The 17596-nt window shown below is 43.0% G+C and overlaps 1 protein-coding gene across 1 annotated transcript in view; it reads left to right on the top strand.

Moving 5' to 3' along the window:
• The first annotated feature begins 662 nt into the window (after nt 1–662).
• Nucleotides 663–17596, top strand: part of LOC120842846 — a 135663-nt gene continuing 118729 nt past the window's right edge. Inside the window, exons 1-2 of the mRNA XM_040214033.1 lie at nt 663–714; nt 9735–9829. Coding sequence (XP_040069967.1) covers nt 663–714; nt 9735–9829 — 147 coding nt within the window. The remainder of the gene's footprint in view (nt 715–9734; nt 9830–17596) is intronic.

The following is a 17596-nucleotide window of genomic DNA, read 5'->3' as shown; positions in this document are numbered from 1 at the left end:
CCAGTGTGATAACCCGATCTCATCAAAAAGTTTTATAACATTATAAAACTTAATAGTTACAGGTTGTCTTCATTCTAAGAACACACTGCTGGATACATTATTACTAAACAAAGGTGTACAAAATGTTTTGATAAAGCATTATTATGGACCGTCATCTTCGAAGTCCTTTGTGTCCTGGAATGCAAAAATTAACGAGTGATTGTATTAATTAATTAAGGTGGCGTACAGTTGTTTTGAAGATCAATAAGGAAACGATTTTTTATTAATTGACGTCCCGTCCCGTAAACTGCAACAACGTGACCTGCTCACGTGACATGACGTCAAGCTGTTTAGTCATAATGTGAAGTCAGACGTGACCTAAAATGGTGTAAAGCTATACTTAAATTCAATTTTTCAGCTAAACTTATCGGAAAACAATGGTTAGACTGGCGGCTGGACGGACGAATTAAGCTATTTCTTAGAGTGCTGTGCCTCGTTAAAAACATTCCATCATTTCATTTGTTAAACATATCTCGTGTTGAGCACATCAATTATTTAATGGTAACTGTTATAAGATCGGAATTTTCAGTTTATTTAGCAGTTTCAACCCTTATAAGAGAGTCAAAATGTTCTTTTTTTCAGATGTGCCTTGTCGGGCATTGACACTTTCTCCGAATAAAGAAATGCTACTCATAACTTTCGTCACGCTTCTCCTCGTAAGCGCACTTCAAAACGGTAAGGTAAATTCGAATGAAGGGCACCTGTTGTTGCCTTGAGATGTTTTACGGGAGCGCAGTCTCAACTTCAAGTAATGTCCATACTATTTACACTCTTAAAGGTGTAAATAGTATGCGCATTACTACACGCTTCCACACCCCTTTTTGAATATTAATTAATTTATAATATTGAAGTTGGACTGCTTTGAGAATGCACCATTCATTTCTGAAGCGTGTAAAAGATTGTAGTAAATAGTGTTTTATCACGTAAGGTGTGCTACAACATAGCCACTTCAGACACCTTTAGCGGTTTTTTTAGTCACTGGATATAATTATTTATCTCTTAAACTTTCTATATTGTGTTTTCTGGAAAATATTGACAAGGATGACGCAAAATATTTCGTAAACTTTATCTTCCAAACCTCTAGTAATACGGGGTTGGAGCAGTCAGAGGTGTCGACATTGTAGTTTTCTCCGTGCCTCAGTACGTCTCTATTTGCGATTCCCGTGCTTATAACAACTGCATGAGGTGCGTACTGCTTCTGCGCTTGATACTTACGAAACCAATATGTAGAATATTACTTGGATCGTCGGAAGCTTATTTTTAGAGTGTTAACAAGAATCCTGAGGATGTTTTGGGGAAAACCTGGATCACACACTTAAGTAAGCAGTAAACCCCTGTGCACCTCAAAAGTTTATGCATCTAAATATAATACCAACGTTTAAAAAAGCACCTCTTTCCAATACCCCAATGTATGTGTGCATATATATATATAGAGTGGAAAAGAAAATAATCCACGAAAAGGCATAATAAAATAATATAATGAGTCCAACGTTTCGAGCGGAGACCGCTCTTCGTCAGGGTGATTACTTCTTTGTTTCTCTAGGCTTCATCCCGTCGTCTTCTATAGTCTTGCTGCAATTGCAGAAAAAGTTTCCTTAGCGCGTTTCCACTTCGCCGGCCGCCGGCCGAGTGCAGGGCTAGGGCCGCGGGTGAGACTGCAGACGACCTACGGAATCAGAGACTGAAGTGAGTGCTACTTCAAAGAGAGCCCAAACACCGCTTGCCGAGTGCGCGGCTGGGGCCGCGTTCGTTCTTTCAGAGAGAACCCATACTCCGCCAACCGAGTACGGGGCTGGAGCCACGCTTGCTCTTCTGGAGAACCCTCCGATAGCGCCTGCCGGGCGCGTGCCTGAAACAACGAGCATTCTTCGAGAAAGACCTCGAGCGCAGCCGGCCGAGTACGTGGCTGTAGCTGCGAGTACTTCTACTGAGAGTTCCACCTTCTATTCCCCGCCTGCGCCTTCCAGTTCGGACCAACGATTCCAAGATTCCTTTCCGCCGTTGGGTCCCACACTGTCCCAGAACGCTTCGGGGAACATTCTCGAAGCTGAAGCAGCACCTATGTCCACCTTCCGCTGCAATCTGCGCAGTAACTACATCGATGCTGTCCAAACAAAGACACCTCGTTCATGACTTACCAATTCAAAAGGTACAATCTCTCCCGAGTACCACCATTCGAAATCATTTCTGGACATAGGGAAAATAATAGATAAAGTATTAAGCACGACCTCCACACTGAAACCTTGCAAAACTACATGAACTCCGGCATCGCCCCAAAAGGACTAACTATAAAACTGAAACCATCAATGAGCACTGTGAACGAAAGCGAGATTAACGAGTGGAACCACATATTAAATACGCCTTTCTCGAGCTAGTTAATGTTGTTATCAAGCACAGTGAGCGCCGCGCAGTAGAACTAACCGAAACACAAGTCCGCCTTAAGTATAGCAATTCCCTTTGTCTCAGTGAAAACAGAGAACTCGCGCAATACGAGACAAAGCGACTTGGGGAGCTGAACGCTATAAAGACGAAAAATCTGGAAAGTTACAAGGTGGACACATCTCGTGCCTCCAAAGCCTCAAAAACAATAGCTCACAATAACCATCTGAATCATATTCAAGCGGATGGTACAAACAATCTACACCTGTCATGTGCAGCAAGCTCAAACCAGAAACAACAATATACAATTACCGAATCGATTGAGCGAGAACCTAACTCCAGCACACGTGAAAAACAACAGAACGTAAATAATTTGTAAACGCCAACTTATCGGCCATGGAACTTTCCTTGTGTTCGAGGGGCCTCAGTTTTTGCCCCAAGTATGAAGAATTTTATGAATTTTAAATTTTTAAGGACTGAGATAATTTTGCAGGAAATCTGAGACTTAGAGAGTATTTCTGTGACATACCCCAAGAAAACCGAGAGCGAATCCCAAATGCCTCCGACCAATCCTGGACTCCTAACGCACAGCGCAATACGTACGTTGACTTATACATTGAATTAGTCCAACGATATGTAATACCGAGCTGCAATCGGCAGAAGAAAATACGCAACAATCTTACTTCTCACGAACGCGCCGTTATCCGAGCGCTTAACGCGAGGGACAATATTACCATCAAACCAGCTGATGAAGGTGGAATGATAGTCATTCAGAATGAACAAGATTACATAGATGAGGGATACAGACAACTTAACGACAAATAATTTTATACCGAGTTACAGGAAGATCCCACTGAATGCTATGCAATATTAATGAAAAAATAACTCTAACACACCTTCTAAAAAAAATCGACAGGCATGTACAAAGCAATGAAGCCCACCTATCCAAAACCTGGACGTTTCTACACGCTGCCCAAAATTAAAAAAAAAAACAGGAAATCCAGGTCGACCCATTGTATCAGGAATGTACGCAGTTACAGAAAGACTTTTCATTTTTTTTTTTACTTTCTGATAATGAATTTCCCGCCCAAAGTTCCTTCTTTCACAAAGGACACTAATCACTTCCTCCGCGAGATATCAAACCTAATTATTCCGACGAATGCTTTCTTGATCACCATGAATGTCGCATCGCTATACGCAAATAATACCTCCCCAGGACGGTATCGATGCTGTAGTCAGTGCCTATAAGAAAAGTCCACAAAAAAATATATATATATCAAACAAATTGCGTGAAGGGTTGCGTTCTGGTAACACTACTAAGACTAGTTCCAGAACATAACAACTTCGAGTTTGAAGGGAAGCACTTTCTGCAGATACAGGGCACAGCAATGGGCAGAAGGATGGCCCCAAACTATGCCAATCTGTTCATGGCCGATCTAGAGTACCGCTTTTCTCTACCGTGAATTAAAGTCACTGTGTATTAAACGATACATTAATGATATATTTATGATTTAGCCACACAGAGAGGAAGACATTTTAAAACTTATTAGTGATTTTAATGCCATTAATCCTCGCAATGCTACTCTAAACCTAACATAGAATTTTTGGACGAAACAATGAAAATTTACGAAAATAGCCTCTCAACGAAACTCTACAGAAAACCCACAGACCGCCAACAGTATCTTCACTTTCAGAGTTCACACCCTAAGCATTGTAAAACCAGTATTCTCTTCCACCAAGCTCATAGGTTCAGAAGAATTTGTTCCAACTAAACTGATTTTAATCGTAACGCAGAAAATCGAAAAACAGTGATCACCGTACAAAAATATCCCCTGGCAATTGTTGTCAAGGCCATCGAAAAAACCCGAGCACTTGTATGATCACAACTTATTAATCAGACTTGATCTAGCGTACCTAAGAGTCAACAAACCAACCTTGTAGTTACTTATTCGGCCAGCCTCCCAAATTTCAATAAACTTCTGAGGAAACACTTTAGGATCTTATAGCAGAACAACAAACTTAACATTTTATTTCCAGAGCCACCACGAGTGGTGTAACGACAAGGCAGGAACCTCAAGGACATCCTGGTACAATCCAAAAGCTTACCTTCGCAAACTTTTGGTTGCCAGCCTTGCGGAAAGTCGCGATGCCGGATTTGCGACCACATGATATACGCACCAACCAAATTAAGAGCGCTAAATAAAATTTCTGTTTCAAAATGCGTGCAACTCTGAACTGCAATACGGTAAACGTTATTTATGTGCTACGACGCAACCTGTGGGATATGGACTGGATAGGCCGAACCCAACCCCTTTAGATTACGATTTAACAACCAAAAATCACACGTCAACTCCCTCCCACAACTCCCATTTTCCAAACGCATGAACCTACCAAACCACAATTTTGCTGCAATAACAGTCGTTCTTCAATATGAATTCAGGTTCGATCGCGAAAGATAACTGAGAGAGGCGTATTTTATTCAGAAATTCAAATCACTTACCCACGGGATTAAAGAAACTCCACGCATACTTTTATGGCTAAAACATGCAGCAGAAACCTGCTAACCATTTACATTATTTTTTTTATCTGTTATATTTATGACTTTTTTTTCTTATTGTTTTGGTGATTGAAGTGAAAACGCGCCAAGGACACTTTGTCTGCCTTGGCAGCAAGACAATGGAAGACGACGGGATCAAGCCTAGAGAAACAAAGAAGTAACCACCCTGAAAAAGAGCGGTCCCCGCTCGATACGAATGACTCATTATATCATTTTATTATGCCCTTTTGTGGATCATTTTCTTTTCCACTATCTGCTTCTACTCGGCCCGTCCCAACCCCTTTTTACGCATATATAGAGATATATGTAGGCCAAGCCGGAACCCCTTTCTGAGGAGAAATAAGAGGGGGTAAAGAACAATAGGAGATGGAAATAACATTGTCAAATCAAATAGAAGTTCAGATATAGGGGAGGGCGAGCCGAAATTCGCGAATGCTGAACAACAAAACCAAACACAAAAAGCTAAAAAAAAGAAAAAAAAGGAGGGAGAAGCAACGGTTTGGGCGGGGGGGGATAATCCACGCTCGCACAGCAAAAAATGCGCCAAAAAATTAAGAATGCAAAAAAATTGGGTAAAATATTGACGCTTTCACAACAAAAAGGCAAAAAAAAAAGAAGTTTTGAAGCATAAAAAGAAAAACACAAAAAAAAAGGTGTGTCCGAAAGTTTCTGGTTAGGAAGGGTTGACTCGTCTTCACGGTAGATATAGGTCAGATGTGACCTCCAACGCGAACGAATCCCGAGACATTCCTTTGTGCTAGTAGATTGAAGTTTGAGGTGGATTAAAACTTTGGGGTATTTTTCTTCGAATAAAGAGTGGCAGGATCTAACAGTCTATGCCTGTTTGAGATTAACTGTTTAAGCCGCAGTTATTCGTTTTGGAGGTCCTGTTCGTACCTAAACGTATTAGGATGCGGTTTAAATATCGATTGTTAAGATTGAAGATCTCGTAGTGTCTTCAGCGTGCGCATCTCGAGATGATTCAAGGACGGAGAAAACCACCTCTCGCAGGAGCCAGCTGCAAACTAACAGCCTTCCCTAACTTTCATTAATGTCCTGGTTTAAGGTATTAAACTCCTAAATAAAATACGATACTTTTTGCTCTCTTTCAATTTTTGTGCTGAAGTCTGATTCCAAAATTACAACAGAAATGTGCCCGATTGAGTGATTCGGAAGAGACAGGTGGGCTTTGAGAACGGAAGGGTAGGGAGTGTTTGTGCGTGACATTTGTGGCTGTTAAAGCGTAGTCTGAAAGCCAGATTAGTCTGTCCGATGTACTGTTTGCTACAGACATCGCAGTGCAGGAGATAAATCACGTTTGGCGTGCCGCAATCGTATCTACCCCTTATCTTCCACGTGATCTCTGAATTTGTGCTCGTGTCGTTCTTTTTTTTGGACATCTGCTAGCATACTTTACACCTGGGCTTTCGGCACGGTTGGCAACCTAGGCTTGCGGGAGTGGTAGTCTTTGATTTGACCAAGACGTCCCGGAGATTCCTTCCGCGTCGATAGACGACCCGAGGAGCGGCAGGGAAGATTTCTTTGAGGCGGTCGCTCTACGACAGAAGATTGTAATTTTTTGTTGTCGTAAAAGCGTAAATGTTGTACCCAATTCGTCTTTGTTTTGTTTTTTTCGTTCTTTGAGCAATGTTTTGTTATGCGAGTGTGGATAATCTCCCCCAACCGTTTTTTCGCCACCCCCCCCCCCCTTTTTTAGCTTTTTTGTTCTCTTTTGTTGATCAGCAGTTGCAAGATTCGGATCGCCTCCCCTCAATGGAGGTGAACTACTATCTGATTTGACGATGTTGTTTCTATCTCCTATTGCGTTTTGCCCCCTCTAATTTCTTCTTTGGGTTATATAAACTTTCACGGGCTGTACACTCGTTACCTGATGAAGTGCAGTCCCCGCTCGAAACGTCGTAATAAACTTCGTATTAGTAACTTGGAGAGTACGCATCTTTGACTTATCAACATTTCCCGGTTCATTGTTTTATATTTACCCTACCTGACACACACACACACACGTATATATATATATATATATATATATATATGTATATATATATACGAAATTGTGCAGATGAATGAACCGTACTTAATCCAATGAATTAAAGAATCCAAGTTTCCAAAAACCCGCCGAAAGCCAAAAAACGGCGGAGCCGTTTTTTGGCTTTCGGCGGGTTCCTGGAAACTTGGATTCTTTAATTCATTGGATTAAGTACGGTTCATTCATGTGCACAATTTCGTTTATATCCTCCTCGGAGACCACGTACGATGGTGTGAAGTGCCCGTGTTGTATATATATATATATATATTTTGTTCACGGAGATCAATTCAGCAATTCAGAAAATTACATTTAGTTATGGGCCAACGTCATAATACCAAAGTAAATTTCATAAAAACTCATAACTAGAAATTAACCCCGCAACGTAAATATTGATTGATGTGTTGTTATATACGAAGGTTGCATTTATGTAATACCTACGCACTTGTACAACGTTTTTCCAGTTTATCGTTTTTAGGAGCACTATGGAAACCAACGTCATATTAGAATCGTGTCTTCAAATCGTACCTAATTAAAATATATCTGGATATGTAAATAGCGCGCTTATTTTTTTAAGCAATTTTTTTTTTAATTTTTGACATAGGTACCAGGAAAATTACGCATCGCCTAACGCCTATCTTGCGCCCAAATGTAGACCGAGGCGTCCGAACCATATGGCAAATATTCAGCGCGATCAGTTTCCTCAGTCAGAAAATATAAGTTATTTTCTGAAATACTAATTAGGAAATTGGCGGCCGACGTAGTTTTTGAGTTTAAGGATCTTAATAGCACCAGTTAGGAAAAAATATAAAAAACGTGCTTTATTTGCCCATGCAATTTTCAAAAATAACATAACTTTTGAATGAGATAACAATATTTCTGAAACTTTGGCATCATATACTTAGCATTGGCGCTTGCTTTGGGCGGAGAATGTGATTTCTGTAGTTTGTAGTTTATGACAGGGGTAACTGTTTCTTCCCCTTCCCGAAAAAAAATTAAATGTCCGAATACGAACACAAAAACCCACTTTAAAGAAGAAGCACTGCTTCCTGTCCCCGCCGTTCCTCCCTCATACACACGAATTGTGACAAAGCTCCCCCCTTATTCCTTTCCCGCTTGTAGACCGGCGCTTGTTCCGAAAAAAACCTACGCAATCACGTGGAGAGTGCTCTGCACCTCCCCATCGTTCCAGCTGCATACACGTACTCTCCGGTGATGCACGACAGACTGCACCCCCCCCCCCCCCCCCCCGCCGATCGGGCAGCCGCCGTTGAAAAATGCCCACGTGGCCAGGGTGCGCTGACACGCCTGGCCACCCAGGTTCTGTTCTCGGAACCTATTCCAGACATCGTACGGCACACTGGCTGAAGGCGAATCTCGCTGAACATGCCTTTCCACAACGCATGACCTATCGCTATCAATAGCAACACGCAATGGGGGGTTGATCGCAATTTCTCTTTTGTTTTTTTCCAGTGAAAAAACACTAAGTTTTTCAGGGGACGCATGGTACACTTCTATCCAGGCACTTAAACATTTGGTGTAAAGTTTAGTGTCTCTCTCAATTGACACTGAAATTCAGACAATCTTTTAGTGTCTGGAGAGAACAGGCAGCTAAAACAATAGCCCCTCAACAAAAAAACGCGCCAAAATGCGTGTTCTGTGGGGATCCTCCAGCTTACGCTTTTATCTCAGGTACTTAAAATCGAAAGAATAAAACGCGGAGGACATGCACGGGACAACCACGTTCTTTCATTGAAACAGCGTGGTTGTCCTTTGCTTGTCTTTCGTTTCTTATTCTTTCGATTTTTAATATTCAAGTTCAACTTGCTTAATTTTACCAGTATTTTGGGTAGGCGTGCAGAAGAAGCAATTTTGGGAATGGCATTTCGCGTAAAATATGTCTGACGACTACATCTCACTCTCGAAATGTTCAAAAGAAAGTTATTTTTGTGACGAAGGTGTCCTATCTAATGCTTCAAAAATACTATTAGGGAATTTCGCCTGCTTAGGACCCATCCTAAAGGTATCTTTTTTCTTCCCCAATATAAAAAAATGTAAGAATCGCTCCTTATCTTAAATATGTCTCGCGGCGTAAATATTCTGGTAAAATAGATTTATTTCTTCTAGCTTTAGCCTTGTGAAACATTATCTTTCCCACCAGTTAACAAGAGACGTCGGGGGAATTAATTGCCCCTTTATTGGTTCAAATCAATTTAGTGTCATAAGTTTCAAGAAAAAACCTCAAGGGTGTGAAAACCGAGTCGTGTCCTTTTTTACATGGCCTTTCATAAACCTATATTATTTAAATTTGAAAACCTTTAGTCAAGTATTCATAAAATGCAGGGAATGTCAATATGCTAGAGAAAAGTAGAAAAAGTTGAGGGGCGAAGAAATAATGCATGCAATTTCAGTGATTTATAAAACCAACGGACTACAAACGTGCGCGCCGAAACAAAGATATCAAGGTATGTTTTGAAACTCTACTTTCAGCACTTCAATCCTCAAATACAAACATTGTTACGTTGATGATTCTAAGGACAGCAGATCCCAAAAGTTGCAATCAACTGTCCGTCCTCTTCATTGAACCCTGCCTTTGGAAACTTGAAAAGCTCATCTTGATTTTGACCCATTTGCTACATGGTGCTTCGTGTAGTGCTAAAAAATTGTGTTGATTGCACCGCACGTTGTGACATTTATTGCAATATTTCATCTCAGGGGAGTTGTCCTCCAGTGCCACGACGGAACCGAACCAGTGCATGAAACTTATCCAAGAAGGAGGACAGATTGCATGCAATATCACAGGAGAAGGAGTAAGTTCCTTACATCATGGAAATAACAAAATCAAAGCAAATTGATACTTCTGCATTTTGCAGAATACGATTGTTTTCTTTCATTTTTGCGTTAAGCACTAGAACAACATTAAAGTAAGTATTGGTTTTTCTAAAAAAGATATTTCGTGTTCTGCGTCCCAGGCTGTAAAACAACGAAACATGACAATGTGACAGTACAGATACTGTTTAACACTTTGCTTACCACAAAACTCAGCTAATTTATGGAGGGTCCCAGTACTATTTATTTGTCTGAAAAATATAGTCTAATGAGTTTGCAGTATATTGAACTGTAGAAGAATTCATGTTCATTTTAATTATAAAAGCATATAAAATATAGTTGGAATAAAATATGTACGATTTAATTTTTGAGAACCAATATTTCTTTAAGTATCGTAACAAGAATGAAAGGAGATATGGAAATAACTCGGCTAAATTGAATGCTACAAAAAATGTCAAATTCACAAAATGTGACGAATATTAATAACAAGAAAGTCTGGAAATTGCAGTGCTCTAGGTAAAAACAAATGTCCAAGTTTGACCACATAGTCTCAACCATCGCGGCGTGCATGCCACTTGGAAAAACCGTTTTTGTATGTGGTAAAACACGGGTATATGTGCAGAGACTGCAGGAGACATTTCTCTTGTGCTCAAGTTCGCACTCTTCGTATGACATCTTGCAGTTGCGCCGCTTCTTCTTTTCAGGTGCGTGTAATGCATTTCTTGATTATGTACAGCGCTCATCGTGTGTAGTGCGGAACGGTGTTTTCCAGTAAACAAATAATACATTGTGATCTCGTGGGTAATCGGCATCGGGTGTGGCTTGTTTCTGCTTCCATGCGAAATCTTGCCTCTGATGGTGATCACTGAAGATCTTTTCATGTGGACGCCACGTTTGCAACGAGGAGCACTATCTCCTCAAGCGCTATCTCCTTAGATGCGTGTTTCTTCATGATAAATATGTATTTCCTTTGAGAAATATAAATATGAAAATACCCAAACAAGTGTGTCTAATCGAAACATCAAATTCATTGACGACAAGCACAAATCGCCCGAACTTACACGCGAAACCAGCAGAGAACATGCACACCAATACCAAAACAAGCCTTAACTCAGGATTGGGCAGATATTCACTAAATTGTATTCGGAAATACAAACACAGGGTTACGTGATGAAGACAGCTAAAATACTGATACTGAAATGCATCCGTACCAAAGTATCGCGAAAAGTAGAAGGAATCATTTAAAATATAGAAAAGTATCTGAAAATATAAATAATTTAAAAAGTTTCCCAGGGCACTAGTACTCACAAATTTTTTTTTTACAAAAATGTTTTTTTCTGATGTGAACTCTCTTATACGGACAAAAATTACTAATTTTAAAGCAGAAAAAAAACGGTTTGCTACTTATTGTGCAATTTCATATGGACACAATGCAAAACAGAGGTAAACATACGACCTTTGCTGCTACTCTCGACTGTTTTTTATTTTTTTTTTCTTATAAAGAACTTGATAAAAAGCTCGTCAGTCAGCCGCTGTCGATTTTCCGAAAAAGACCCGTTTGCGAACTAGATTAAGCGTTTTGCAAGTGTCAACAAACATGGGTTTATATTGGACCGAACGAACAACGCTTTCACAGTCGGAAAGTTCTAAACCATGCAAATATTTTTAGAGCGCAGCCCTTAGACGCCGGTTTCCGGCTTGATCGGCGTCGGCGTAACCACGCGGTGCATTACGGGAAATGTCCCATAATGCACCGCGCGGGGAGGTGGAGGTAGGAGGAGTAGGGGGACGAGGACAGGGGAGGGGAGGAAAAGGAGGGGAGGGGAGGAGGAGGAGGGGAGAGGAAGAAGAGGAGGATGGGGGAGGGGAGAGGAGGAGGAGGGGAGGGAGAGGAATGAGGAGAAGGAGGGGAGGAGAGGAGGAGGAGGGGAAAGGGAGGAAGAGGATGGGGAGGGGGAGGGGAGGAGGAGGAGGGGGGAGGAAGAGAAAAAAGGAGGACTAGGGAGGGATAGAAGAAAGGAGGAGGAGAGGGGGGGGGGAGCTTGAAGGATGAGGGGAGGAGGAGGAAAAGGAGGGAGCAGGGAGGAGGAGTAGCAGGGAGGATAGGGAGGTGGGGAGGAAGGGTAACCCTCCTCTCAGTACCCTTCCCTCCTCCTCCGAAAGAGGGTAAAAGCTATACTTCGTTTACAGGGTTTGTAATTAAAATGTGAAAAATGAGTCCTGCAGTAAAGACTAGAGCTCATACTAACAGTGGGGCAAATATTGAAGTTTTAACTTTGATGTTCGTCAGCCCAAAATTATTTCCGTGTAAAATAGCCAGTTTCCTTTTAGCATGAAGCTGTGAGAATTATGCGAGTCTTTAATAGAGAGAGAGAGAGAAATATTTTATTTTTGCTTCGAGTCCGAAGCTCTGTACTAGGTTAGAAATACTTTCAATGCTAAATGCAGTGCAGTTCAACTTTAGATGAGCTTATGAAGCAACATGACAAGAGCCTCTAAATTTGTTTAGTATAGATACCGACATATCCCCGAAACGTCAGCATCCTTTATACTCCAATCACTTCTAAGATAGGTGTGCGGTGGGAGCCACACTCTCACGAGAGCAATGAGCCGCCTTCCGTTTCGACAACTGACCCCGCTTTCTGCGCGTGGGTATGGGCGGGAGCGTGATCACGTGGCGGAAAAACAATATGTGTGACTGGTCCAAAAAGCGCGTAGCTTCCACCGAACTGTGAGCTTAGTAGCGAAATGTGTATGGTTCCATGTCGGTACCTTCTTTGGCGTTACTTCAACACGTCGCCTTCAGATAAAATATGATTCCTCATTTTATCATCTAAAGAAAAAACTTTACGCACGCTCTAATCAACGGCGCTGAAAGCTCTATGAACAGTTACAAAGCTCGCAAACCTGTGACTTAAGCATTTCGATTCCACAAAAATAGTTGCCCAACTTAAGGACTCCGGACCACATACTAGGACGTCCCTAATCTCAGGGACCATAGTGTTTTAAAACGAACTTTGATCTGCTTATTAACAAAGCCTCGATGTCACATTTACTGTTCCTTCAACCCCTCTGCAGAAAGAAAGATTAGAAAGTGTCTTTAGCTTTCGCTTGAGCGTCACAATTTTCTCGAACTTAGTAACGAGATACATTGGCCCGCGATTGTATCGCGATGAAAGGAATACACCAAAAATTCATTCGGATTCTGAAATACAGAAACTGTCTGAAAAATTGTATCGTGATAAAGAAATATAAAAACTAAATGTATTTCTGAAATATTAAAGCGAGACATTTGTATCGCTATACTTCCCATCCTGCCCAGACCTGCAGTTGAGGGTGTTTTGTGCTTAATTAACGAACGTACCCCTGTCGGAGCCGAAAATTGACGATCTTGACATTATTTACGGACCCACTCGTGCTAGTATGAGCAACGAAGGCCGCCACAGGCGCCCTCGAATGGCGAGACTTCAAACGCTTCCGTGGCGGCAGTCGCGCGGTCAAGACGCCATTTTCGCAACATGGAGCACTCTTCCTGGGCTGCGTGTTTGGTTATATTAAATCGCCATCTCGTTAAAAAAAAAAAAACTATACTGAAAGTGAAACTAGAGTGTCTACACTAACTACAAGAGTCCGCAACTTGTCCAAAAACGTATCAGAACTATTGCAACGGGGCTCGCAATTCGTATATTACGAGCGATTGATTTTGACGGGCGCAGTACAGAAAGAGTTAGGGCATAAATATATTTTAGTTTTGTCAGAATACATGTAACATAATTTTATGTCCTCTGTTATTTTGACACTTCCGCTGAAACTCTTCGTGAACTTCAAAACAGAAGGAATTCCTCTTACAACCCTTCTGGATAATGTTGAGATAATGTATCCCTGCACAAAAAAAAAAAAAAAAAGTTGCGCGCAGAAATATTTTAAAAGGTGTATCTATTATGTTTTGCAATATATGAAATATTAATAAAAAATATGGTATACCGTTGAATACTCGTTTTCGCAACTAAGCCATTCCTCCGGCATTGTGATATGCGTGATGGTACTCATAACATAGTAGCAAAAAGTGCAATTTGCGGTAATACAACAGAAGGCCTGACAACTGTAAACTCCACGAGCTCAGCCTGAAAGCAAACTTTATATAGCATACGCTTCGCCGTCCTTTTCTCACTTTCCTGAAGCATCTCCGTATCAAGTGCTTCTCGCCACAACTATGGATAATGTCACGGGGCGGCACCAAGCCAACAGTTCAGAGAGCGGCTGTTGCGTTCAAGAGAGTGTCGCATTTTAGAGCGCGTCTCTTAGGCGCCCGTTTCCATGTTTCGCGGCGTCAGCGTCGCCATCGACATCGGCGTATCGAGCGAAATTTAGTGGAAAAATATACGTCACGTGACGTCAACACCAATTCAACTCGCCGCTAAATCTGGCAGAGAAACTGAATTTGTTCATAGGTGACGTAACATATCTGACGTGTTTTCCCCTCTAAATTTAGCGGAGAAACTGAATTCGTGTTCGTGAGATAAGGAGGTGGAGGAGGAAAGGAGGAGGCGAGGAGGCGAAGGTACAGAGGACGAGGAGGGGCATGCACTCCCATCCGTATCTTCCCCTCCTTCTCAAGAGCTGCGCTCTAATTTCGCGTCAGAGGGATTTGAAAAGGCCTTTCTTTTCTTTTTCCAATGCTACAACAGCATAGGTTGCGGAGGGGTTGGGATGGGAGGGGAAAGTTACCGACCTTGCTTGGTGGGTACGGACTCGTGTTTAGATGAATCGCACAAACGGTTTGTAACATAATCCCCAATAGCTAGAAATACCGAGTTCCTCCTATTTTTTTAGTAGTACCCCCAATACGTCACTGGCCACACGCTTGTGTCGCACACCGATGACATAGCTCATCATGTTTCTCCGACAACAATACGGACGTCGCGCCCCTTTTTCACCACTTGTGCACGTCACGCCTGGCTATAAGTCACTAAACTTTCTCACGCACTCGCTGTTTAGTTGGAATGGGGAGCGTACTGGTAACGGTAATATCAATAAAGGGATGAACATAAAATACATAGACAAAGAAGAAGTTTCCGAACTAGCAGCCAACGTTTAATGATTACTCCAACGCCTCCGACGTGCCGGCGTTTTAGAGCGCAGCTTTTAGGGGCCCGTTTCCAGCCTGAGCGGCGTCGGCGTCGGCGTCGACGTCAGCGTCGGCGTCGGCGTCGCTGTCGGCGTCGGCGTCGGCGTAACCGGGGGGTCACGTGACCCCCCCCCCCCCCGAGATCACGTGACCCCTCCCCCGAGGTCACGTGACCCCCCCCCCCCCCCGAGATCACGTGACCCCCTCCCCCCCGAGGTCACGTGACCCCCCCCCCCCCGAGGTTACGTGACCCCCCCCGAGATCACGTGACCCCCCCCAGGTCAGGTGACCCCCCCCTCGAGATCGCGTGACCCCCCCCCCCCCCCCCCCCCCCCGAGGTCACGCGACTACCCGCAGGTGACGTGACCCCCCTCAGTATCCTTCCCTACTCCTCCTCAAGAGGTGCGCTCCAATTCGGCGTTACAGGGATTTGTAAACGGCTTTCATTTTTTTTCTCCCAGGAAGGAGAAGGAGGGGTGCTTTATCAAGGAAATGAGAAGGAGAAAGAAGTGAGGAACCGAAATAGCGGGGAGTAGCAAGTGGGGGGAAAGTAAGGATCCTAACGGACTTATGAAGGGGACAGAGCGAGGTCAAGGATGAAAGTCTGGCCAAAGAAAGGCCAGGTCGGCCTCAGATGGGGCTAGGGAGGGGGACTCGATATTTTTTTAAGGCTGTGGCCTATCTTAAAGGCCTTCAAAATTTTCCGTCGGCACTTCGAACTGTGCGAAGCTGGCGCTGATATGGCCTCAAAGACGGGGGTACACGATACACAAGTCTCGACGTGTCCGGCAATAGGGTGATAACTCCCTGTCTTCAAAGGGATGTTGAACGAAATTTGGATTTCGCAAAAAAAGGCCGCAGAAGCTTCGAACGGGACGCTAGGAACTCCAAAACATCACTCTTATATCGATATCACAGACGGATGGCCGTACTTTTGAAAAAGAAGTGCGCGATCAAGCGAGGTCTTTGACGTCATAGCCCTCCGGGAGAATTTGAGAATGACGGGATGGGGCTTGCATCCCTCCTCCTCACTTCAGTTCCCCAGATCGACTGGACATAGCGAGGAGGAGGGAATGAGAATCGTTACGTGACTTGTCTCGTCGGACTTCTGGGCAATATTCAATCCCGCATTTTTTTTCCGAAAACACGGCGATCCGTAAGAAATATAGTACTTTGAGTGATGTTTTCGGGATTTGCAGCGTCCTGCCTGTCCGTCCAACCTTGTTTTGCGAGCTCAAAATTTAGGTTCAGTATCCCTTTAATAGCGGCGTCTTTTTTACCTCATTGGCGTGCTCAGAGTGGTAGTTAAACGTTTGCTGCCAGTTGGGAGACGTCTTGTCCGGCCTCGTCCTTTATGTGCCCTTTATACTACTCGCTTTTGAGTTTGGTGAACTGCAAAAGACCCGCCGGTACTACTACCATGTAGTCCCTTTACAGAAATTTCACTCGCGCTTAAGACAAGACTATTTTAAAGGACACGTGTACTTCATCGTTGCTTTCGCAGCAAAAACAAATAACCGGAGGCGGTTTTGTATGATGAGAGATTTCCATTGGGCCCAGTACGTACTGATGAAGGACTTATATGGTGCGACAAGGAACTATTCTTTCCTTTCTTCTTCTTGCTTTCAATGCACAAATGAACAAAAAGCCGACTGTTTTCGACGTTTGCTTGAAGGAAACGAAATGTATCGTGACTCGAGTAAGTAGGTTGGTTATCGGTTACTAAAGCGGGGTTCTCGTTTGCCGTGTGACCGTTGCCTGAAACGGTGAATCCGTGTGGATAAAGTGGGAGCGCATTTCGGTACGAGACACTGTGGACATACATTTTCTGAGCAAGGCTTCCGCGGCAGTGTAACGGCGCCTATGTGCCTCTTACAAGCTCAGTGTTCGACATTAAATTGGTGCTGTTGCAATTGCTCCAGCCACATTGCTACTTGTCCTCCCGGTTCTTAAAATTCAAACACCGGAGGAGGAAGGCAGGTTTTATCTTAACGATAAACTTCATGCCATAAAGCTAATGGGGAAAATTAGCTACAGCTTTAACTACAGCCAACAGTTTCTTTCTTGTAACGCGGTAGTTTATTTCTTTGTTCTGTCATGCTTGACTGTTTTATCCAATCACCCATCTTGTTCCATCCTGTAATTGAGACAGGACGGCGCCCACTCCTACATTGCTTCCATCTGCGACGAAGATTACCTGGCAGTTTGGATGTGAATATCTAAGAATAGGAGGCTCAGTAAGGACATTTCCGAGTTGATGGAAAGCTTCCTCAGCTTGAGTTTACCAATAAAATTTCACATTCTGCTGTGCCAACGCGTACTGTGGCTTGGCGATCGAAGCAATGTGTTTTAGAAAACGTCGGTATATGTACAGAGCCCTTTCTCTTGTGCTCACGTTGACTCGGTGGTTAGAGGCAGTTTGAAGCACAGTGTGTTTTGTTGGGGACTGCCTCCGTCCTATACTCAGATACAGCGTGACCCAGGTACCACCGAAGGCCTTTCTGTGAAGCGAGAATTTCTCCAGGTTTAATATTAGGTTTTCTCGTCTGGGGCACTCAAAGATTTTTGCCATATTTATTTATTATTTATGTATTTATTTCAGTACCCTCAGGGCCAACGG

The sequence above is a fragment of the Ixodes scapularis genome, unplaced genomic scaffold (assembly GCF_016920785.2).
Source record: "Ixodes scapularis isolate PalLabHiFi unplaced genomic scaffold, ASM1692078v2 ptg000834l_1___fragment_1__unscaffolded, whole genome shotgun sequence".
NCBI lineage: Eukaryota > Metazoa > Arthropoda > Arachnida > Ixodida > Ixodidae > Ixodes > Ixodes scapularis.
The sequence above is the reverse complement of the archived record's forward strand: the minus strand, read 5'-3'. Positions and strand labels throughout refer to the sequence as shown.